Source organism: Cataglyphis hispanica, chromosome 16 (assembly GCF_021464435.1).
Source record: "Cataglyphis hispanica isolate Lineage 1 chromosome 16, ULB_Chis1_1.0, whole genome shotgun sequence".
Lineage (NCBI taxonomy): Eukaryota > Metazoa > Arthropoda > Insecta > Hymenoptera > Formicidae > Cataglyphis > Cataglyphis hispanica.
The window spans coordinates 3955784-3981891 of record NC_065969.1 but is presented as its reverse complement, the minus strand read 5'-3'; the positions used below and the strand labels follow the sequence as shown (position 1 = coordinate 3981891).

At 38.3% G+C, this 26108-nt stretch overlaps 1 protein-coding gene across 6 annotated transcripts in view; it reads right to left on the bottom strand.

Annotated features, from left to right (window-relative positions):
- LOC126855500 (fat-like cadherin-related tumor suppressor homolog) overlaps positions 1 to 26108 on the bottom strand; it is a 183633-nt gene that overhangs the window by 40258 nt on the left and 117267 nt on the right. For all 6 annotated transcript variants that reach the window (XM_050603199.1, XM_050603200.1, XM_050603204.1 and 3 more), the window contains exons 2-3: positions 1406 to 1512; positions 830 to 1034 (exon numbers count right to left, since the gene is read on the bottom strand). In XM_050603199.1, the coding sequence (XP_050459156.1) occupies positions 830 to 1034; positions 1406 to 1512 (312 nt within the window). The remainder of the gene's footprint in view (positions 1 to 829; positions 1035 to 1405; positions 1513 to 26108) is intronic.

Genomic DNA, 26108 nt, shown 5'->3' with positions numbered 1-26108 from the left:
CTTTAAAATCTTTATTATATCACTAACTTTACGCAGCATTTTTACGTAAACTTCAAGCATTGAAAAATTGCAATTTCATCTGCTGCGCGTTACTTTAAATTTTGACGTGTTTGTAATTCATATATTATATTTTGTCACATTAAGCAACATAACTGCCTGTTACGTTATTTATAGAGATTCTAAAGTTACAAAGGCATGACGCTGTCCTAGATCTAACGAGCTTGCGAGATAGGCACTCTCATCGTTTTATAATTCCCGAGCGTCTCACGCGAGGAGAAACGCTAAGCGAAACGATAAAGGGGCTGATGAATATGGATCGACGTTCGATCACTTGAATTTGCATGCACGGCCAGGTGAGGCAAGAACAACGTATCTTTAGACGCGCCTATATATTGACGGAATGCATTATTACGTCTCGTCCGTGAGGCACGTCAACGGAATAAAGATGGATCGCGCGCACTTCTCTCTCTCTCTCTATCTATCTGTCGAGAACATAATTTTCTATATACTACAATAATACGAAAGCATGGTGATACGTATCGCCGGGTCATTCACAAGGAATCGATATCTCGACCTATCCCTCGATTCGATAACCGGTAACGAAGATGAAGATTCGACCGAGACTCCTTTCACACGGAAGCAACCAATCTCCCGGTGCCGCGTAACGGATCTATTAAAACTCTCGTCCGGCAAAATTGAGCTCATTACCGGCTGCTACCGGGTGTGGCTAAAGACCCGTCTCATCCTGATCCTGCCGCGAGACCGTATTATTTCACCGCTGATGCGATACGAGCCGCGCCGCGCCATGCTGAGAGCTCGAAAGACTTACCGGTGGTGGAGTTGATGAGAAAATAACCCTCCGGATTGCCGCTGGTGATGGAGAAGACGAATTGCTGAGGCGAGACGTCGCGATCAAAGGCGCGGATCTGCAGGACGCTCACGCCGGCGGGCGAGTTCTCCGGCACGGAGGGATAGTAGACCGGAAGTTCGGTCAGCGGCGTGTTATCGTTCTCGTCCAGCACCTCCACGTAAACCTGCACACGCACGGAGAGTCGTCTTTGAATCATCCGTTAAATAAAAACGCGAGCGAAGTTTATATTTGCGATCGCGTAAGGAAAAGGTAAAACAAAATCGCGACATTTATTTATAACTTTTAAATTACTGTAATCTCCTACATTAATCCTATTTTTTATCATTGAATTAAATTTTATCATTAAGTGTTATATTTACATTTTTCAGATCTTTTTCAGATTTACAAAGATGTTGTGAGACATGGAATAAAATTTATCGCCCAAAAAATACAAAAAGAGACATTATAAAATCGAAATAAATACATGATATTTATGGCGCAGAATTTGCGATTTTTTTTTCGGAAATCTAAAAATTACAAAATGTCGAAACTTACTTGCAGACTGGAGCTCAATGGAACGACTCCATGATCCTGGGCATAGACCGTCAACCAGTACCCTCTTTTTGTCTCGACGTCAAGCACAGCTTTGGTTCTGATGTTTCCTGTAACAAATATAGAATCGTGCAATTAATTATTGAAAACAAAAATGTGAACATGACGTGCGAATGAACACGTCGTGATAATAACACCTGATCATCTATCTTTTAATAATTTAAAAGAATTATCAATTTTCATTTCGCGATTAATTACTGTCTTGCATAATGAAATATATCTCAGGTGTACGCTCGTCAGGCAACTTTAGGTATCAACATTAAAAATGTAAAATAAAATCGTGAGACTTTTTGCACTCTAGCGTTCGATATCCGCGTATCAAGATTCGAAACGAACGGAAGGCGGTTGGTTCGCGAACGCAAAAAAAAGGAGGCAGCGATATTTATTTCTCCACCTTGTGCAAAGTGGTCAGCAACAAGAGAGCCGACAGGTATGCACGTCATCGCGCATATGCGTGCACCAACCGAGTGCGCGCGAACACAGCGCAAAAATCGAACCGCATTCTTGCCATTAACACAGGCCGAGACCGGCGCCGCCGTCGCTGTTCCGCTGGGTTTTCAACACACAGCTTTTTGCCGCAAATTCGCCGGATGCACCGGCGGTTTCTTGCCCGCGACCGATATTCCGCGTTCCGCGCTTCTCCTCGCGGTTTGTTTAATCATCGCCGGGATTAAAGAACGGTGGAAACGGCGGCGGAGCACCGCCATGAGGATGATGCTCGATTACGGCCCGTGTTTCCGCGGCGGGAGTACCGGAAGGGGGAGGAAGAATCGTAAAAGTCGTGGCCCCTGATTTGTGGCGTTGATAATCAACGTCTTCCTCTCGTCCGCGAGGTTTCGTGCAATTAACGAGACATTGAACTCGATGACATTTTAACCAACGTCGATCGCCGATTACGGACTCTCGTCGAGTCTACCGTTAATTAATCGTTAATTAGAAATCTGGGATTTGTAAGGATCGCCGTCGTGAATCATAAATTATTTTTACCCACGCTCGTTTCTCTTTCTGCGTAACTTTGTACACTCGTATCTCGATGTTGCGAATCTTTGAAAAATGCACGCTGAGCCTTCTGTTAAGCGGTGGAGACGGTTTTGTTGCCGCTTTTTCCTTGCAGCTTCCGCGCATCGCGTGCTCAAATCCTAGCTGTAGTTTTCGTGGCAGACTCTGTGTCTCGAGTTAGCGCACATGACAGGGGAAAAAGGAGTACATATTTTATAATTTCCTTTGTGTTGTGTAAATCGCGTATATATCGTTCGTACAATTCTTTAGGAAAGAAACATCACAAATAAAATATATTTCGCCATTTTCGCTTTAATATTATCATCGTTAAAAAATGTGACTTTAAATGAGAGCGAAAGAATTAGCTCCTCGATTAACTGAATGTACCATGGAAATTGTTAAATCTTAATTAACCGCAAATGAACGTTGCCATATATATAATGTGATGTGCTGCTGCTATATTTCATCTCCCCTTCCCCTCTGCCTTGTATCATCGTTACCTCCGCATTATACGCGCCTGTTCTGTTCGTTCAACTAAAGCAGATGAAGACACGTGCGGTGCTTAATAGAGGGCGAGTCAGCAAACGCATAAAATTTAGTACCGTAAACGCGACTTATATACAGTATTCTACGTCATATAAGAGAAAAACTTGATTAGTGAAAGAACGAGTCTGGGAAACATGGCTCTGAGATTACAAAAATGAATTTTCTCATGATCTATGTTGTAATTCTTACAAAAAAAAAAGAACATCCGGCGGCCCGGTTGTCTCGAGAAACAATCTGCGACGATACGAAATGCAGATTTTTCCAAGAGGCATAACTCGCGTCCCTTCTTGTTTCAATAAAAGTCGTGCAAATAAATATTCATTAAATGTTTAACCTCTCATGAATAACGCAAGTACTATAAATTGAGAAGAATGTTGGTTTGCGAAGAAATTTCTCGGTTCACGGAATATTTTAGCACTTATTATTTTTGGAGATACGCGAATTCGATATTTGCAGAGATATTTGAGAGATACAGAAATACGATAGGTAGATAAGATAAATAGGTACATGCGGGAGAGATGTAGAAAATTATTTCTTAAGAAATATTTTGTCGCGCGTATCCGCATTCGTCCCGAGCGCATCCACATCCGCAAGCCGAGCTGCGAAATGCAGTCACGTTGTATTTCAATCGGATCTCATCACGATGAAGTACGTGGATACGTTGGCAACTCTCCCGGGTTCCTTCATGCTCATCCATCTGTTCAGATAGCTGATGAAGGCGCGTGTAGCATTTAATAGCGCGCCGGGGATCGTATTTAATGTGTGCTTGCGCGCAGATTGCAACAAACTCCCGCGATGAGAGCGAAATACAGCGACACACGGTATATTATCAATAGCGGTATAACGAAATATTGCAAATTCACAAGGTATTTGCCTGTGCTTTGCAATTACATTGGATGTATTCATGATTGCGTACCTCGTGTAGAATGGCCAGATTTTATTCAAGATAAAGACTAAGTTCTTACTCGGTATCTTTGTTTGTGGCTTATTAATGTCTGTTGACTTTTCGTCTTGTGACAACCGGTACGGTTGTCACTAAGGTCAATACATTATGTACATATTTACGAAAACAAATATGAGATTTGAGAAGCTCCTTACTCGCAACGATTTTTATGTGTAATACGAGAAAATGAAAAAGACAGAAATAAAATACATATCACGCGATGTTTTTTAGATACGCGTATCGTGTTGCGAGAGCAAAGGAGCAGTAATCACGACAGCTGGCTAGCGATTTTTTTTCTCGCGCGAAACTTTTTCAGCTCGGTAAGAATTCGGCATTCGTTTCTGGCGTGACTTTTCCGTCCTTTGTTCGAGTAACGACGGAGTTGCTTGACAGAAACGGTCGATGGCTTTCCGAATGGAGAACGTGCCGCTGTAATCGAACCCTCGGTCGTTTAATTTTTGGCCTCGAGAGCTGCTCCTTTCTCTCTTTCGCTCTTTTCATTCCGTCTTATCCGTCCTTCGTCCGTTACTCTCATCTTCTCTGAGAAATTTCTCCGAGTCTTAAACGCGGCCTCGTGTCCGTCTGATCGTTAACCTGATTCGTTACTGATATCTTCAACATCATCTCGTTGGCGATACGCGACGTGAACGAAGCGTTAACAACGACTATCATTCTCTCGACTGATCATCGTTGAGAGATGATTGATACTCGATCGGATATCAAGGATTAATGAACGCTTGAAAAGCTGCAGCGCGAAAATTGATTATACCAATTGGAGCTTTATCTATTTTGCTGTTAGCATTGAAGATAATGCTACGATTCATCAGAAATGGTTCAATTTTATTTAGCGCGTTGGTACGTATAATGTCAATAAAGAATATAAAATAACTACTGTAAATTGAAGATAATCGATCCGTCAATTTTGACATGCAAATGTTCAAATATGTCTAGATGTTTGAAGCTTAAAAATCTCTTTACGTACGTTGAAACAATCATATTATCTTTTTGATATCAGCACTAATTAAATTATAATTTGGAGGATTTTAAACGCAATAAAAAGTTTCACGGGATTTAAACGCCAAAAGTCAGAATTAATAGAGAAAGCTGACAAATAAAGACTTTCGAGATATACTTTTTTGCAATTACAAAAGTTCTTTTACTACTATAATCCTTTTTCTCTCCGTCTCGACGCAAGAAAATTGTATCATATAAAGTTTAACATTTCGCGAATGCAGACAGTAAAAAAAAAAAATTCGAGCAAATTCCACATGCTATGATACGTTATCGTTCCTAATTAATTTCGCATATTGCTCGTGCGTAGAAATTGCGCACATTTAACGAGAATGTCGGGGAAAAAATACAAACCATAAATCACTAGTGTATAAAAGTGTGCCAGAAACGAAATTACGAGATATACGTACCCGCCCGACCGGATTTCTCGATACGCTCGAGATTCAGATTGCCGGGAGCATATCGTCAACAATTCGATTGAAATGCGTTTCCGTGGAAAGCTTTTAACCATTAGATTCAAGTAACGGTATATACACGCATAGAAAAGGGTAATATACCTTTTAGAATTGGAATATGATGTCAAGACGAAGAGTAAGAACGGGATTTCGGATAAATTACGAGAAAGAGAGAATTTATTAGATAAAGACGTGTTTTTTTGCTATTCTAATTAAAACACTCTTAGTAAAAAATAAAGCCTACTTGAAAATTATCGTAAAATGAGCAAGAAATAAAAAAATTTTTGAAATTAAATATGCAATGAAAAGAATGATTATATATTAATAAATAACGTGAAAATTTCCACCGTAGGATTTGGCACGAACCAATTATATCTTCGAACGAACATTCCACAAAAAGAAGCACGTTCTTCTTTTATGATTCTTGAAACTTTTCCGTAGCTTTGCGGGACTTCGTATAGTACTTCAACAAATTATTATACCTCTAACTCTACCGAGATGTCCAATCTTCTTGCATCGTGCCCTGCACCGTTCTATCGGTGGAGATAAATGGTTCCGCGTTTTTTTTTTCGCAACTTTTGTAAAAGCACTATTTACTAGACGTTTGTCTTTATCTTTATAGCCCTTTCGATAGCCAGTAAACTTCTGTACCAATTTAATCCGCACTTTTATCGGAAATCTACGGGAACTAATAAAAAAATATCTCGCAGACACTAAATAACAGAGTTTATGTTAGTTTTGTGTTAGTAAAGCGAATTATTTTTTTTTTTGTTTTTATTTCAATCTAATAAAATTGATAATAATATAACGTGTTTGTTGTCTTGAAAAGAAAAAAAAAAGAAATATTTCAAATATTTAATTTAAAACCTAATTTTTTAACGTTACGTTTTTAACATAATTTTATACATACACCTCACTTATTAGAAAATTTGTTTATAATTTTTAGCTACTTTAAATTACAAAATAATAATTTTTTATCATAAATTACACTATATATTTATTATGCATCATCAAAGTTTAATATATATATGTTACACAGTTACTTTTATGCTCAAATACAATTTAGATAAATTTCAAGTATTCTCGAGTGGTAATCACAATCATTTGCGTAAATAAAATATAAAAATTTACTCTTATATTTTACAAAAAAAAAAAACAAAAAAATCCTTTCACATTATAGAATAAATCTTATTACAATATGTTTCATCGTAAAAAAAAAACAAATAATAATTACAATCATGCAAACAAATATACAAATAAAACAACTCATGAAACATATAATCGGCTTTTAAGGAATATTATAATAATTTGTACAAGCGTAAAATAAATTCAACCAATGCATAATTTCTATCATCAGATTTTACTTGACATTTGAAATAATTTTTAGAATCTACATAATAATCTCTTTAATGTTTAAATTTCTTAAATGTCCTCTCAAGCTTAATTCCTAATACTTTCATAAATTTCTAAAAGACCTCTTTAAACAAGATATTTTAATTTATTTCCATTATATTAAATCAGAATTCATTATGTCGCGCCTCGAAATAAGCGCATGTTTAACATTATAATCTTCACAACATACTGCGAAAATTACATCGTACAAAAGCATTTGCATTTTAAGCATAAATGCTCATCATAATTTCCACATAATCTTTATAAAAGAATTTTAAAATTTTAAAACGAAAAAGCGAATATTTTTGTCCCGCCAAATATTCGACAGCCTGGCCTCAATAAATTCAATGTATGCCATTTACCTTGAATATGCAGCGATCTTTCTTCGCGTTCGGATCGGCCGATCACAGACGTAACTTCCGCGTGTCGTGCTCAGGATTAATCACGTTCCTTAACAACAGAATCCTTCGACTGTTTCCTATCCTTTAACTCACCGACAACTGTATCGCGTATTTATGCGCGGCGTACCTATGGCCTAGCTATGGCGTTTGTTTATATTGTGAAGCGCGTCACAGAGCGAGATACTATGGAACGTGACGTTGCGTGCGATTCTAAGCAGTTACGTCATCACGCTCCCTCCCATTTACTCGTCGCAACCATTTTCGTATTCGGTGTTTTTTCCCGTTTTTTGTTGTATACAATTTGCGTCGATGTTATGATATTATATACCCGTTTTCGGTGAAATAAACATTGCGCAAATCGGATAGATACGGTAAAATGTAACAGTGCGGATATCGGAACGAAAATTACGGAAGAAAAATATAAGACTTGGTCACAGGTGCGTAAACATTATGAAATGTACGTTATGAGATGATTCGCGGATAAAATCAGAGACTGAGAACAATATAAGTCGAATTTATGTAGTTGAGATAAATGTATAATAAATAATATATATATGTATATACTTTATATATATATATATATATATATATATATATATATATATATATATATAATAACTCACCGATATGTATTTAAAAGTGCAAGTAATAATCGCACTCTATCGTGAACCACCGCGCGTCACAGGCGACTTCGATACTATCGAAGTGACGTTGCTTGCGATTCTCGAACGGCAATTAAGTCGTTGCGCTCGCGTTCGCTCGTCGCAACCATTTTCGTATCGTGCGGTGTTTTCTTCCGCTTTTTGTTATATAAAATGTACGTCGATGTTCTCAAATACTTACTTTCGGTGAAACAAACATTGGGGACAAATCGGGTAGATACGGTAAAATGTAATAGTGCGGATATATCGGAACGAAAATTATGGAAGAAAAATTTAAGACTTGATCACAGGTGCGTAAAACGTTATAAATTGTACGTTATAAGATGAGTCGCGTATAAAATCAGAGATTGAGAGCAATATAAGAACAAATTTATGTAGTAGAGATAAATGTATAATAAATAATACACAATATTAATTATTTTTGATGCTACGGATATCGAAATTGCACTCTCTCTCTCTCTCTCTCTCTCTCTCTCTCTCTCTCTCTCTCTCTCTATCTATCTATCTATCTATCTATCTATCTATCTATCTCTCTTTCTCCCTTCTTTCTCTTTCTCGTTCTTTTTCTCTTTCTTTTCTTCTCTACGCACACATAATTTAATACAAAATGTTCTCTCTTTAAACAAAAAATATTTTATTTTTTGCTATTATATATAGAGGAATAAGAAATATTTTATTTCACGAAATGAAATATCTCGCGTATGCGATCGTGTAAATTAAATTATAAAATATAAAATTTTAAATATATATTTTTTACATATTATTATAAATAATAAAATTGTCAAGTAACGAGGAAATATTTTAAATTTTAAATAATTAAAAATATAGTAATAATTTCAAATTTCAAATTACATATTATTAAATGTATAATTAAAATAATAATAAAATATATAATAAAATATAAAATTCAAGATATATGTATCTGTTTGTTTAGGTGTATGAAAACTGAAGGCTTTGACTTTTACATTTGCATCTACTAATATTAAGGCTGCATTTGGTGAGTTTTTGCACTTTTTATTAATTCTCAAAGAGACAAAAAGAGAAGAATATAAAAACTCTGTGATAATATAAAATTATGCTTTGCTGTAAACCTATGATCAAAATTTACAAACTTGCCACAGCAATTTTATACGTACAGAAATATCTGTCAATTTAAAAATATTTTATTTCACGTATCATCTCGCGTTTACGTATTTTTTAAATATTTTTTTATACCGATTATTTTCGCGACCATCGAACAATAAACTTTGCATTAAATACATACGTCTTATATTATATACAATATTATTACAAATATATACAGGTTAATATTGCAGGTTATTACATATATGTGTGTATACTTATTATTTTATGATAATAATAAATGTATCAGTTATAATATTTTAGGGCTAAGTTTTAAAGTTATAAGATTTTCTATTGAATAACATATAAAAAACATATAATTAATTAATATTAATATACAGTTTTTTTCTTTAAGCGTGTATTCGAAATTTACGATAAGAAGTTTGATAATCATTCAAAAATAGAAATGACTCGTGTGGAAAAATTTTGCATGCAATTTGCTCGCCCAAGATTCTGCGTGCCCGAAAGTTTTCAAAAGTTTGCATCAACGCGCAACTCGATGCTGACTATTCTTCCTGCAGTTCGTGATAGGGGTATCACATAGAAAAGTTCGAAAGTGTGAATATAGTTTGGAAGCAATCGAACCTAAGCAGTTCGTGAAGCTGTGAAAACCGCTTTAAAATAGACGTTGACACGTTGCTGCAAACGCGGCGTTTGTAACTTTTTTCATTTTCTACATTTTGCAGGAAAATATCGTCGATTAAATATAGGAAAATTCGCCGACCGTTTTAATTCTATTTGTCCCGTTTACAAAAACATTTCCACCAACGAAAAGAGCAATGATATTTTTCTGTTCGAAATAAAAATATAAAAATATTCTTTGCTTCAATGATAATCGTTGATAAATTTAAAGATTTTTTATCATGCCGTCACTCGGAACTTATCATACAATAATACATTTAAAATGTCGACGTCTTTGACTGATACAAATGAGCGACTTAGCAGTTTGACAAATACTCGCCAAGGTATCGCAAAAATAATGATCGCTCCCGCTCGGTGGCCGTCATTAGCCAGATTAACAGTGGGAAACCGTTCTGTACTCGACGCAGGGAGCCGGTTACCAGGAATTATGTCGGCGGTTAGGGTGCCATAAGACCCGCCTTCGTCGTGTACCCACCGTCTTCTTTCGCTCACCCGTTGGCTCTCCAGTTTCCTGACTTTACCGCATCTTACCTCCCCTTTACCTTTTTTTATCGCTTTTACTATCCTCAAGTAGTGAGCGCGCTATCGTTCTTGTCTAGGACGAAGAACAAGGATCGCGAATAGAGATTATATCTCATTTCCTTTTTTTCTTCTTTAACATTTTAAGATACGAACTTTTTCAATGTCAAAAATTAATTTTCGTCTGATTCATATGAGTATATAACATATTACTACGTTATCAGTCGGTTCATTTTTAATTCAACAAGATTCATCAATTAAACTCGTGTAAATCTTTTTTATTAATCGCAAGAAAATTGACTTTAGAGACAATTATTCTTATTGTACGAAGTATTAATCTGCATACTAAATTTTTTTTCAGATAAAAAAGTAAAATTGTATTATACGGCAAAGTCCGATTTTCCTCTCATATTCCTCGATATATGTGTACATTTATTCTCCGATTGTGTAGCTGTACTTAAATGCCTTACAATTTATTTCAATACGACGAGAACGTTATCTCGTGGAACGTTCATTATTGTATCTCGGCTTTAGGCAGATGGAAAGTTAATTACATAGTTACTGGCATTCCATATTTTATGAAACGCGAAATTGGATTTTTGATCGAAATATTTCCGTCTGAACTTGCGTTGCGCTCAATCAAGTTATTGATCGCGTATGGTAACGAATCAAAATCTTGTCGTACACGAGTGGCTGATGAGACGCACGCGTGCGATATTGATAAGAAATCTGCGGTCGAGCATTACATATCCTCTCATTGCGCGATACATTTATTACGAGATAGGAAAAAAGAAGAATGGGAACAAAATTACTTGTGTATAATACATAACCACGTATACCCGATAGCGAGAGATCTTTTCGGTTGGCGCAAGATACGAGAACCACGTATTACCTTCGACCCCGAATATGTAAAAAAGAGACGTTACCGCGAGACGTGTCTCGCACACGTACGTTCCACCATGGATCCCGATAGTGGAACAAAAAAAGAGAGAAAAGGGATGAACGAGACGCGATCGAGTTTTATTTCGAGCGTAGCTAGAGAGTTTCGATCTTTCTTTCTCCATTTGATTGACACGGGCTGTCTCGGTATTCGACTCGGGAAAAGGCAGCTCGAATCGTGCCTCTCGTAATGCTTCCCTCGTTCCAAGAAAATTCGACGGTTTATCGTGAATCTTTCGCGAAATCGTGGCCGCACGTCGACCCGGTCGTACTGCGATCGCACCGTCGACGTTCAAACGTCGATGTCTCTTCCATCTTTAATGTGCGATGCTCGCGTAAGTGTTCGTAAGCGTCGAAGAAGCATTTCACCGCATTGCAAACCAAAAACTTGAATCTTCAAGATCCAAGTCTTCGGTTTTTACCTGTCGCGATAAAACACTCGTGATAAAGAGTATCTTGATTAAAAAAAAAAAAAAGAAAGAAACAACCATAATTGATTGTCAAGCGTTCATATTGCTGCGCGCTAAAAAAATTTGTTTGTGAAATCATGTTCTTATGGACGACCGTACATATATCGAGAAATAAAGGGGAAGATTTAGAGATGCGTAGAATTTAAAACTGAATAAAAATGCTAATTACCAAACTTTTAACGAAGTAAACGCTGGCTCTACGCGAATGTTTCATAAGCGTGAAGGCCGCTGGAAATATACGACACCTGCCACTCTCCTATTCATTTTGCGAGTTGCAACTTTAGATAACCGGTGCGCAAAAATAAATTATGTGTTTCAAACTGACGAAAAAAAATGTATAGAAACATATATCTTGCACTTAAAAAATTAAATCAACTTCGAGAGGAAGAGAGATAAAGAGAGCGTAATACATTTTATCATCTATTTTTATCTACCGCTCCTATCTCGCGATTCGTTACTATATACTATAAAATTACAATACTTGCTTTTGCATTTTCACACATTGTACAGAAAATCGGAAAAATCACAAATTTTTAGAATCCTTTACGAAAGAGGTCAGCTCTATCAACTATAATAAAATTCTTAAAAATATTAAAACTCTTCTTAAAAAAAATGTTAATTTTATAAAGATTTCTGTGAATAGAAGAATTAGTACTTAGTATTGTAGGGATACGATCGAGAAATAAACGCGGTATTTTAGGATTCGGGAGAGAGATCCGCGCGTGTTCGGTATTCAACTATCTTTGCCGTGTAATTCCCCGATGGGAGTGCGCATCGCGTGCATACGCCGCTTCAATCGGGGGATGATGCACCGAGGGATTCCGCGCAGTCCGTGGATAGAGCTCGGAAGAGGGGAAGGGGCGTGAGATGCGGCTTCCGAGAAACGTGTCTCTCGCCTGTGTGACTGATGGTGCATGTCCGATGTGACACGTGCTGCACGTGCCGCCGTCTTTCGCGACGAGGATCCGGCGCGTAGTACGCGATGCTGGACAGAGACGTACGGACGGATACGTACGACGAGAACCCGGTGTAATTTCGCCGAGACATCGGAGGATTGTTTCCTTCAGAAGACTCATGCGGCCCGTCTTCTCCGAGAAAATTAAAGAGGCCGGGCGCAAGCGCGACAGAATCTCTCCGACAGACGAGATAATATCGTGACACGCCCGATAGCGAGAACGTGCGCTCCGCGTTCCGTTCGCCAGGAGATAAAAAAATCACGAGGACTCGATCTCTCCTCGGATTTTTTATTGCTCATGTAACGACGCTAACGACAACGCATAATTCTCGAAATAAGCACTTTCTCCGATATCCGATTATTAAATCATTCAAATCCGGAACTTTATAATCTGCTATCAGTTTCGCGTGTCTGATATTTTTATTATCGAATCCGCTTAGAAGTTTCTTAGCGCTTATTCGTGGCTTTCTATTTCAGATATTCGATAAAGCTTTATCAAGCATTATCGTTAATTAGTGAAACAGCAATATCTCTCGATAGTAATTAAATTAAATCAAAGTTTTATCTCCTCGTCGTCATCGTCGACGGTCAGATAGAAAATATTCTCTTTGCTTCGCGCGATTCATTGTACAGAGCGAGTTTATTTAACTAATGTCTAGTGTCGAATATATTGAGACTTGTCCACCCATCTCGTGTTCCAGTCTCGTGCCAATTAGGATCTTCTGATCCTGCCGCCGGCGAATCGCTCGTTAATTAAAAGTATCGCGGACAAATGCGTTTTCGCCGCAGCTAAATTGATCGTTTTGGTACTCGACGAGAGTGCGAGCCGAAGGAAAGGCGGCGAAAGAGAGAGAAAACGCGACGGGATGAAAAGAGGATCGAGATGGGATAGTTTTACAAGCAAAATCGGAAAATGTGCACATTAATTTAGCGACCGGCTTGTTCTTTCTGACGCAATCCCGACGTCTCTCTTCGACATATCGCATCGTGATTCCGCGGAAAAAGTGCAATTGGATCATCGTCGGGAGGTCAGCGAAAACGGATTCGACGGATAATTGCTGTCGCCGATTTAAAATCGTTTCTCGATAATTCGCTTTAACTCGGGCAATCATGAGTCGTGAATCGCGAGCGAAAAGCGAATGATTAGAGCAGAAGATAAATCCGTTGCAGCGAGTAATGACGTGTCCGATAACGAAGCATTCTTTTTTGCTCCGATTCTTAGCAGGTTATATAATTTGAAGCAAAAGCGTTAAGAAAAAATCTTGGCGCGAATTATGTTTAAAAAGATTTTTTTAAACTTTTTTTTTCCTATCCCATTTTCTTTATAACGTCACGTGGTATCTCTCATCGACGGTAAAAATGATTACAATTTGTTCTGCACGATATAAAACATGCCAATGTTGCGGTATAACGTTAGCGAGCGAGGCTTGCGAGTACGTCGCGTGTAAAGAGATGAAACATGAAAGGTGGTTAAGCCGACAGATGAAGGGGATCGTGCATCCGGCTTCTCAGCTACCGTTCAGACCGCTCCTATTTCTTGGGTGGCTCTTTAAAGTGGCTCGCTCTGACTTTTCAGAGATTACGCGTTCGAGAGACTTACACACGGCTCGATCAAACGCGACATAATCTTGTTCAATCCTTCATAATTTTGCTTCTTATAATATGACGACGAAAAATTGCAAAATATGAATATATGTTAAAAATTAAATAGGATATATCGTACGTTGAAAAAAATTTAGTTTATCACTGCAATAGCCTGAACAACAATAAAAATGCAATCGATAGAAAACATCGTCTTAATAATTCTGACACGTTATTAAAGAGAGTACATGGATAGAAAAGGCGCATTCCTCCTGGAAACTATTAATTGCTTGGAAGTTAATTCAGAATTTCGTTGTAGTAACGAAATTCGTCTCTAGTATTAAACTTGTCAACAATGTTTCCCGTTCTTGTATCTCAAACAATCGAAAATGTCATTAATGAGAAGATAGTTATCTGTTACGAGACGAAAGATAACAAAACGTATACATACTAAATTGTTTTTGAAAGCTTGTTGAAACAATAAAGAAAAACAGCAAAATTTCCAAGGAATTAAATTAGACTAAAAAAAGACTTCTAATCTTGTAATGCGTATGTATTTTGTTTTTTATCTCCCTTAAATCTTATACTCGAGAGAAAAGTCCTCTAACAGAAATGCGATAAAACCCGCGAAATCTTGTGGATCTGCGGACGGAGAAGGCTAGATTTACCACGTGGATTTTCCCTGTTGGATTTTCAGGAGTTGTTGCAAGAGATTTATTCCTGCGAATCAGACAGCCCGTCGCGCGACGAAACATACGACAGATTTTTGCGAAAGGGAAGAGTAACTTTTTTTATCAACGCTTTTTTTATCGACAACATTTGTTACATGAAGTTATCAAACTTATATTTCTGAGACATAAAAGTCTCTTTGATTCTTTCTGGAATATTAATTCTACGATTTTAATTAATTGATGTCTCTTTTGAGAATAGGCAATATAAAAAAATTGTGCTTAATACATTTAATTGTCATATCGATTTCCGATCTATCAATATTTTCCATAAATTCATCTCTCTGAGAATTCGCGGATAACGAGAAAAACTCTCTATAGTTTCTTTGAAAACTTTGAAAATTTTGAATCATCTTCGTGATTTCGAGCTTTGCTGGCCTCGTTGACACTCATACAACGAGGTGTGCATTCGTTCCACGTGTACATGTTCGCGCAACAAATAAATTTTGCCTGGCTTTTCTCTACCGGCCTCGTTTCGGGCCGATCTCGATGGAATAAGGCGCGCGGAAACGGCGCAACGGGACACGCCTTCCGGAAAATTTATCATTCTTAATAAAACAGGATGAAAATAGAACTCAAAATGAGACACGAAGAGTTCCATCATTTTAAGCGGTTAGAATTGTATACCGTATTATTGTGTACCGAGATTGTATCGCGCATTCTCTTCAAAAGATTTTTACAAAATGCTAGAAACGTAAAGTCTGTTCGCTTCCTATCTTCTAGATTTTAAAATGACATACATGTGCATATATTTGTACTTTGGAAAGAGAAAAATATGAGACGGGAAATAAAGTACTATATAAAATACAGCTAAAACGAGCAGACTATTTTTCTTTCGTGTCACGATTTTCAGTACTATCGCTTTGTAAAACATCAAAGATAAAATCGGGTTTAGCTTGACTTTTATTTTTAAGGTGCGAAATTGAGGCGCTAATCGCATAGCGACCGAGGTCACGCGCGTATTAAAATCCGAATTACTTTCAAGGGAAAAGAGCAAATAGTATAAAGTTGCTACGTATACTGTCGGACGTGCAGCGATGGGATTAAGAACTCATTTCCGATTTAACGGTCGGACAGCTGTTTTACAAGCGGATATTACGGAAATTTCTGTGTTAGAAACAAAATAAAGTAGCTCGAATGGCTCAATGTTAATGAAAAAGCTTGTTATATCTTGTCACAATATTACGAAAACAAGTTTCTGACAAAAAAATAATAGCGCGAAAAAATTAGAGAATAATAATAAGTAGATAGTTATAAAAAATAATTTTTTAAAGTGTGCATATACATGTAAAAAAATATATTGTATTATATATTTTAGAGAATTTTTTGTTCGCGGAAATGTTTACTTCTTTGACAGATTGCTGCTTTACATATATTATGTGCACGAATTACAATTATGTTGCAATAAGCAGACTTTTAACTTATAATAGCTAATTTAACTTATGACGTGGAAAATACGTTGTGTATAATGTTTCTACGAAGTTGTGCGCGAATATCTGTGAGTTTCATGCAAACAATTTACATTACGAAACATCGTCTAATTTTAACGTAATCCGATAGGCGTCATGTGATATTAACGTCTCGTTTTAGTGAAAAGCGACGGTATAAAGTTTCGTGCTTTGCATTATGAATTTGGTACCGCGAGCTGTGCAGAGAGACTGATAAAAAATTTCAAACGTTATCGGGATTTATCGGCCGATTTCTCGTCGGACGTTCAAAAAATGGCCACATTATTGAGGGCGTGTGTTCCTTCGCGTAATACAGACTTTCATTTTTCCGCACGCGAAACACATAACACATGCGCGTCTAGATTTATCGCGACAAATTGCTCGGCCGAATTACAATCTAATCGGATTGCTGTGCGCGGCTTATCGTAGGCGGAAGTTCCGGTTACGTAAGGCGGCCGCGCCGAGTTTCCCTTCGGAGTACTTGCTGTGCCGTTATGTAATTCCTCCTATGAATCGATAATACGATTTCCTTAACTAGACGCGTCTCGAGCGGGGATTTAATCGCGCCCTCGCGGTTTGACGGATTTCAATTGATGGTGAATATAATGAGGAAGCTATTGTATCAATATTGCAAACAATTCTTTTGCCAATCCTCCTAAATTATTTCAAACATGCAAAATACTTTTTGAAATGCTATACGATTTTTTCTATAATATAATGATACATTATAATCAGTAAGAAAAATTCTCTTTTTCTCCCTCTTTCTAATATTCTGCGAGATTAACCGTCTCAGGAAAAAGATGAAATTATGACAGTGAATGGACGTTGGCTGAGAATTCGCGCGGGATTACACGATTCGCATTTAAATAATAACCGTCGCGAAGGATAGAATCGCTAGCGCGCGATCGCTAATTGAATTGCAGTCGGGCTTACACGGAAGATCTCGTCCATCTAACTTCGCACTTTGGCAAGTTCATTCATTCGGCGTAAAGTTGTCGCAATTCCGAGCGGATGAAAGCGTCAGTCGAAACGGGGATGCACACGCCTTGGTGGCGGATGCTTGAGAAGGGAGCTCAGAGAGTTTCCCGAACGGAATAAGACGGGAACCGAAGAATATATCTCGACGCGTTTAACAGTTCCCTGATGTCGTTACTCGCGGCTAATTGGCCCGCTGACAAAAAGCGATATTAATGACCGAAACGTGATGTCTACGGCATCCCTTCGCGCTCTCGTGTTCCTAGATCCGTCCTGCTTTCATTTATTTTCTTCTCTCTATTCGAGAATTGTGCTTTCACGAAATACGATTGGAAAAGTCCAAGTAAACGTCGATTCATTTTATGACATGGCACAACAAAATATTTTCCTCTAATATAAATGTTCTCATTTACATTGAATCTGTAAAGATAAATAAAGATAAATACTTATGGAAGAATATTTCAACATGTCGTATAATACGAATCAATACTAATAATGTCAAGAACAATAAATGTAATACTATTTTAAAAAAATTAAACAATTTATATTTTAAAACATGAATTAAACATTATTTTAAATTTAATACATTAAATATTTATTTTAAATTTTTCAAATTTTTTCAAGCATGCTTGAAAATAAGTTAAATATATAGTCGTAACTGTATATATTTTTATTTATTTAAATAAAATATTTAAACATGCTTGTTTTTCAACAACCCAAAAAATTTTTTGTTTATCTTTTAATATCCGAAAAAGTTCTGTCTTTTTATCCATTTTTCAATATTCGAAAAAGGTTTTATTTATTTATTTTTTTGACATGCAACAAAGTTCATCTATTCACCGATTCCGTGTATCTATTCGAAGACTCGTTACGATTTCGTACACGTTGCACGATTTACATAGTGCGTCATATTCGTAACGAACGATGCGAGAACAGAGGTGAGTTTGGTATTCAGTGTTACAGGTGTATCTATTCCCAGAATCACGATAGTTGAATTCGGTCTCAAAACGAAAAGGCAATTTTAGGTGTAGAATAATTTAGGCTTAGAATAAGGAATATCATTGTAATACCGTAATTAAATCCTCGATCAAGTTTTGAGCGAAATTACGAAAACGCTCCGGTAAAAAAAAAAAGTATACTATATATGTCGATCATGTTTCGATTCTGAAAAAATACGTCCCGATTGCGTTTAGATGAATAAAGAAGAAGTAATATTTGCAATTTTCCCGTTCCATAGTGCTTGAAAAGTTGGCACAATTTCGCGTCACTGCGCAATCAAGGCGACGAAGCGCAAAGGCAAATAACGCGGACGCAGAGTCGCCGTAATAAAAAAAGTGCGTAACCAACGTTTCGCGTAACGACCTTTTAAAGCTGTTATTTTACCGGACGATTAAGTACTAAAGAACAGATACATACTCCACAAGGAATGCGAGGGTCGCGCGACATTTACGGCGTCCTACAAAAAATGTGAGGGTGTACAACAGGAATATATATCCGCATTTTTATTCGCGCTCGCGTGATATATCGCGATGTGTACAGAGTGCGAAAAAATTCCAAATTTTTAAGAATGGTGAGAGAAATCAAAGGAAATATTTTCTGTCACATGTACATTCGTGACAATTTTTCTTGTATTTTTAATTGGGCAAAAATAATTATTTTTTAATAATAATTGAATTTTTTGACAAACAATTTCTCTCGCAAAAAGTGATGAAGTTAAACAACACACATGGGAAGTTTTAAATCTGGGTGGTATTATTTCGGTATATCGCTCGGGGATGCCCAATTATCGAGAGCAGATAAACGCTAATGCGAAATCGCGTCCATTGGAATCGCGTAAATCACCCACTAGCTCCTGTGGATAGCTGTTCGCGAATCGCGATGGCCGAACGCCAGTTTTCACGATAGTGTACATTCATTCACATGGAGTTCGCGCGTGACCTCTCGACACACAAATGGACTTTGCGATCTCGATTATGCGAGCTAGTAGCCATCTGGTGTTCGCATCGCTCTTTCTCTCGGATTATGTGACCAGATCACGCGCGACAGGTGGCCCATGACACTGTCGTGTGTGTAAGCTCATTTTTGAACATATACCAAACACATCTCATTATCTCGTAACGATATAATGAGATTATCTTTTCATCGAACTGCATTTATCGCGAAAATCTTTTATGGCTGTTTTTTTTTCTTTTTTTTTTAATTCTTTATATAATTTATGGAATTGATTGCCTACGTAAGATTGCATAATTGATATTACTTGGATAACAGAAAATGTCTTGTAAAAATTCTCATCATGAAAAATTCTCAAGAAGATTTCTAGCTGGCTGATTTACAGATTGATCGTATCGAGAAGTGACTTTTGCAATTAAGGGCATCGCGTGTTTAATGCCGTGTCGTGATATTTCTCTCAAGCGATACGAATCGAAAGGTTACGTAAATCTTCTCCTTTAGACTCATCGCTGTTCGTTAGATCGCCGTGCCTACCTGATGACGAAAAAAAAAAAATAGATCGTATTTTTGTCGTCCTTCGAGAAGGCGAGCGCATTTACTTGGCAATCTTTTATGGCGCGTTGTAACGCGACGACGCCGAACGTGGCGATTCGTTGCGGGTCGGCGACTCGGATAAGGCAATTAACCGGGGAAACAATTCCGCGGAACTCGCGGAATTATACGGCTGCAGTTTCGCCCGCCGCTAATGAACCGAGCATGCGTAAGTGTTTCCGCTACGTCGAAAACCCCCGCGCGTACGCGGCCCAGGTGTTTTCGATTCGCGTAAATGCGGCCACGTGACCGTTGATGCAGTTAAAAAACACTGCGAGATGTAAATTTTTTTTTTTCCTGACCGATTATAAATCAGTTATATAAAAATCTGCAAATATATCTCATACATTTATCAAATCATTTTATCTCTCATCCTATAAACCTTGTAATAACATTTCAATGTAATGAGATATTTTTATTCATTTCCTCGACGCTATTATTTCACGTATGTAATAGAAAACCATTTCGAAATTTCGCAGTTTCAACTTCAATAATAAAAAATCACCTTCCATTAGCGAGACAATAAAGCTACGTTTGCGCTCTCGATTCCGAAACTTCGTCGTTGTTTCCATTTCGTGCAACGCCGTAAGTGACGATATATATCCTTCTTCTCCGTTAATCCTGTTTTTTTCCCTTCAGACCCATTTCAACTAAGTGACCCTCCAATCGCTGGGATTCGTCGAGTAACATCCCCCGGCGAGCGCGCGTTTCGTGTCTCGTTCGATAGATTGCCGAGTGTTTCCAATCACCCACTCTCCTGCCATCCATAATTAACAAACGATCTATATTAGATCGATAAATTCATTCCGCGGAATAGTTAAACTCGTTAGTTAAGGATAGCCCATCTCCTCGGAGAAGGCGAGCGAAATGGCAGAAGAGCAACTGCAACGTCGCGTGCACAATGCTGTTGACCGCACGGTGATGGGCATCGAGCGCACGGTATCGACGTTCATGGCTGCAAGCTACTAAAGGTCGTACAGGAATCGAACAACTCACCTGTTTGAACTGAGTGCATTTCGCGTGGTTATTGACCTTTAAATGAATCCGGACACGCTACCGGCTCTTTTTACTGCTACTTTCCATCGTATCTCGCTGATTATGAACTTTGTCTAATTTATAAGGATGCTTAAATATTCGCGCAATGTGTAAATTATATAGATTACCGATATATATTATTATTATTATTAATATTCACATTACAATTTCAAAGAATCTAAAAGTTGCATTATTTTATAATGAGAAAATATTAAGGCGCGTTTTCTTTCTCCGAAAAAAAATATGCGGAATAAAATAACCATTGCAGTGAAAAATGTATGAAACTCGTCGAAAGATACCTGAAGAATTTCTCGGCACGAACGATAAGTATATCTCGTTTAAGAGGAAGACACGCGCGGAGTCTCGAGAAGCAGAGGTAACCGCTAGAGTCAGACTGTCGACTCGTGACACGCGAATCGGCGTGCGAGATAACGCGAGATTTCGTGACTGGAGGCAAGAGAAAGAAAGAGAGAGAGAGAGAGAGAGAGAGAGAGAGAGGAAAAAAAGAGAAAATTAGAGGCGAGTCCCGAGACGCGCGGGCGTATTACGCGAAAGGCCGCACGATCTGAATTCCCCCGGCGGTTCAGACCCCGATACGGTCGTCAGACGTTGTGCACGCGATCTCGCTGGCGCGCGAAAACGCCGCGCGTGTCGACGACGAGAGGGAAAACGTGGAAAGGGTGGAGAAAGACCCGGGGAGCGCGCCGGGTGCAGTAAACATCAAAGGGTGTGTAATGGAATTAGCCCGGCCGCCTCTCCTTGGTGGTTGACCGTGTGCGCGGAGGCGTAATATGGTCGGTCTTCGACCCACTGTTGTCCAGGATCACGTCATCCCCCCCCGGTAGTCGTCCTTTGTGCGACGCGCGTTACACGCTCGCTCTGCGGCTCCTTCGTATACCGCTCAAACCGGGCTCGTTAAATGTTATTATAGGTGTAATCTCGATGGTATCGTCAACTAACCGTCTCTAATATTGATTATGACGTGTAATGCGTGTTTACGCGGACCGCTGCCTTTTCATCGCGATCCTATTTTAGTGAGATCAATTTGATTAATTTATTCTATTTCTCTATTTTTCGAATTTCAATAAAATAGTCTCTTTAACGATAAATATTCTAATCGTATGGAATTTTACGGAATTTTATGGAATCGGAAAATCTGTTTCTCGATGAAAATAATATTCCCTCGCTTAATCGGAGACGACAGAATGCGCTCATCCTTCGAAGGATTTCACGTAATAATAACGCGACGCTACGAACCTCCTCCTGTCTCTTGTCTGGATTTGCTCTCGACAATTTGATCGCGATGGATTACTGCGCGCGCGAGATATAAATCACACGAACGTAGACCAAGATTACAGCGATCGCGAGGAATGGCGAGATATTTTCGTCACGGTACACAGTGTGATTTACGTCGTATAGACGGCGCATAATAAATTGACTCGCGCGGGTCGACGAGCATTATCAATCGCATAACGGGATGCGCGGCGGGCGCGAGATTTCGCCTCGATGTGTTCTATCGGCGGGGTTAACGGTAATCAATGGAGCCAGCCATTCGTCGTCCTTAATTCCGGAGGTCAAGTGTCGGAGACGCGCTGGCGAATCGCAGCACTTATCGGAATTTCAAGAATAGAAAATCGCGGCGCGGTTGTTTCTCGATTACGGACGAGATACGAAGTATCTTTTAACCAGCTCGATTAAACGGACGGCCACCGTCATTATCCGGTGATACGAGAAAGACGAGAAGAATCTGATCGGCCGCGTCTGCGGGAAATGCGAGAGCGTCCGATAACGTTTAATGGCGAATGCAGTCTCAATTAAGCGAATCACCTGGTCTTCGTTGCATTCAAGATTTACGCAACAATTCGCTCGTGCGCACCAGGAGTAACCGATCTAATTAAATTCCTGTGATTATTCACCGTAGTTCCGCCGGCGGCAATCATCTGAACCGACATTACTCGTAATTGTTTGGATAACAGCCAAGATACTCGTCGATTTAGAGAGTAAAATAACACAATGTCCCTGGAATGATATTTCCAATCTGATTATTAAATACAGGATGTTACGCAGAACTTTCGACCTTAATTGAACGACAAATAGTATTGAAGCCATTGTAATCTCACTGTAATGTAACATTGTAATGTTCATTCGCAATTTATTAAATGTTTCGTATAACTTGCAGCAAATATATACGATAAATTACAAGAGTGGATTTACGGTTCGATTCGGCTGCTGTGCCATTCGGTCGTATTTATCAACTGTGCGACATTATTTTACGAACGTACCGTCGCCATTACACGGACATATAACGTAATCGAATCACAGGGTCGACCCGAGATCAATGCTCGAGACACGTGCGGCGAAGCACGTTATTCGATTCTTTTCAACGGTGAGATCCGCGGGGTCGTGAGAGAAGAAAACAGGTCCTTCGCTCGCAAATTCACCGATTAATCGTCGGGCGATAAATGCAGTGCGTGCATACGAGTGCGTGAGAGGGCAATGCTGGTCGACCCGATTTTCTTCGAAATATCCGTGAAAGGACCACCGGTCGGTGGTACTCGACCAAGCCGAGCTTTATCGTTCACGGTTTAAACTCTTAATTACATCCTTCCAGAATCCTTCCAGATTATCGTGAAATTCGAGAAAAAAAAGAGAGAGGGAAAGATCAAACGTATAATTTGCATTTTTCATTATTGAATCTCGTAATGAAATTTTCGCGACTATCGCACATAATATCCCGGCCGATGCAAAAAATTGAAATTTATTATATTTGCTCGTTTGTTGGCACTTTAAACGCGGTCAAATTTATCAGCTGAATAAAAAGAAGAGATTAATTAATATAATACTAACAAAGAGATTAATTACAGTTATTAATAATGAGTTAACCGTATCCGTTTCTGGACTATTCAAAACGTTGGAAAAGAAGAACAAAGAGCGTTGACGCTATTGTAAGGTATAGCGGATGACGTTTATGAGGCCTTAATTAAATGGTTTAATTAAATAGGCGTTTAATTAAAAACACATTCCGCGGCTCATAGTGCTTTCTGGGTGAAATTGTGCAACATGCTGCAACAAAAGCATGCTAAATAAGCTAGAACGGCGTCCAGAGAAAAGCGCGATTTCATCCATATATAAATTACACTTTCACGAAAAAGGCTAATTACGCCAAAATTTCAAAATATTTATCACACTCAAAATTGCCAGGGCCAAATTAATTATTGGCGCGACAATGGCCAATCTCGTCGTCGCGTTAGTTGAAAGTTAAAACATTAGTTACATTTCGTAATCGTTATACGATCATCATTCGTTTAATATCGTTTATAATCTTGAACTTTTTTAAGTTTCAATTAAGTCTTCAACGTAAATGTATTTTATCTGAAATTTCCAATAAGACAATTATTGTATATTTGTTTTGAATCGATCTTTTAATCGGATAAACATCTGATTTTCATAAATTCTTTCACATGTATTTGTATGTTGCTACGTATTACTATAATAATATATGTCCTTTTCATAATTCACGAGATTGCAAATTTTGCACATCGGGAATAATCATATCCCATCCCGAAACAATATATCTTGCGTAAAGCAAAAATTTCGCTGCTATAAGGGGCGGCGATACTTCTTCATTTCTCCCCTTTATTTTATTCCGTGCTCTCGCATCTCCATGAAACAACGTATACGTTAAATAAAGCACGCACTTAGCGACGATTAAAGCCACTTTAACGTCATCGGTGTTAATCTGAAAGGAGACTTAAAGAGCGTCGCAAAGTGCTCCCTGATTTTCCGCCGTCGTATTTCACATTCTCCTTTTCCTCGTTTACGCACACACTCTCTCTCTCTCTCTCTCTCTCTCCCCACAATTCGTATTTTCCTACAAGATCATCTCTCGCAGCGCCCGCGTCTGGGAACGCTTCCAAGCGTATAAAAGACGACGCGGACGATTGCTGGAAAGTAGCTATCGCGCTGAAACGGCAAAATTATAAATCTGGTATTGCGGCCGGGCTCTCTCCTCGCTCGTGCTGCACGCATATCACGTATAAACGTACGAGAAAATAACCGAGAAAGAGAGAACTACGAAGCGACGCATAACCGAATGCAAATTTCCGGTACTTGCGAAATCCGCAAACGGCAGTTTTATTCAGAATTATTGCGTGGCAAAGTATTATCACAAAAATGTATTACGAAATCGAGTACCGAGAAAATGATATTCTTTTTCCGTAATATATTAAACTAATGCCCCGTCAATGATTGCGAGATGCTTGATGCAATATAAATATACAATGACAGTGCATTGGTACGTGCATTTCTCCCTCTTTCTCTGTTAATTTCCCTTCACTGATTGAGTGCTCTTCTCTCCGCGAGGACTGCGAGGAGTGAAATATCGGATTTACTTATGCATTTAGTTTACACCGCGTCCGGATTACCAACTTTATATGCCGCAATGAAGAGACGGCGGCGCCAGTGCCGTTTCCACTGGATTATCCGAAGCCCTTGGCATCGTCGTCGTCGTCGTCTTATACCATAGCTGAAGCAGCAGCAGCAACAGCACGATGAATTAACGGAACTCTTGAATATAAACTAGTCGAGCGATTCGAAATAGTCCGCTTCAGCCCGATTACGAACGTTTTTCGCCGCGGAGAGACTTACCGCTGTTATATACCTCGTTACTTTGGCGGCAAAGTTCCTCGGAAAAGATAAGTATCGGCATTCTCCTTGATATCTTTATGCGTCCGGGCTCTTTTAACGCGATTTGCGCGGCCCACCGATCGCCATCGTTTCCGGTCTATGCTATTTATGCGAGTGACGACGGTCGGCACTCAGCGTATATTATGTCTTGCATTACGTCGGTACTAATATAACTGATAGTATCAAGTGACTCCGAACGAGGAAGTCTCTACGAAGAAATAAACGCGAATGTTTATTATACTTACGGAAATATTTTATACTAATTTTTTTTTCCAATAATTTCTTCATTTGTATAACTCATATACATATTTTCATGTACAAACATATACATACGTCCATAAAAATAAATCACATTTAATTACGATGTAATATAATTGTACGGATATGTAATTAAGATAGAAAACAATATCATTTAATAATATTAATTAAAGTATGTGTGTATATATTAATATATATAATATTTACATATATAAGACTTAGTAGAACATTTATTAACTGTAAACAAAAATTGATTGAATAAAAAATAGAACGACGAATAATCCGTTATAATTAGTTAAAATAGTAATTACTTGATGGACGAGAGGCCGAGTTCAAAG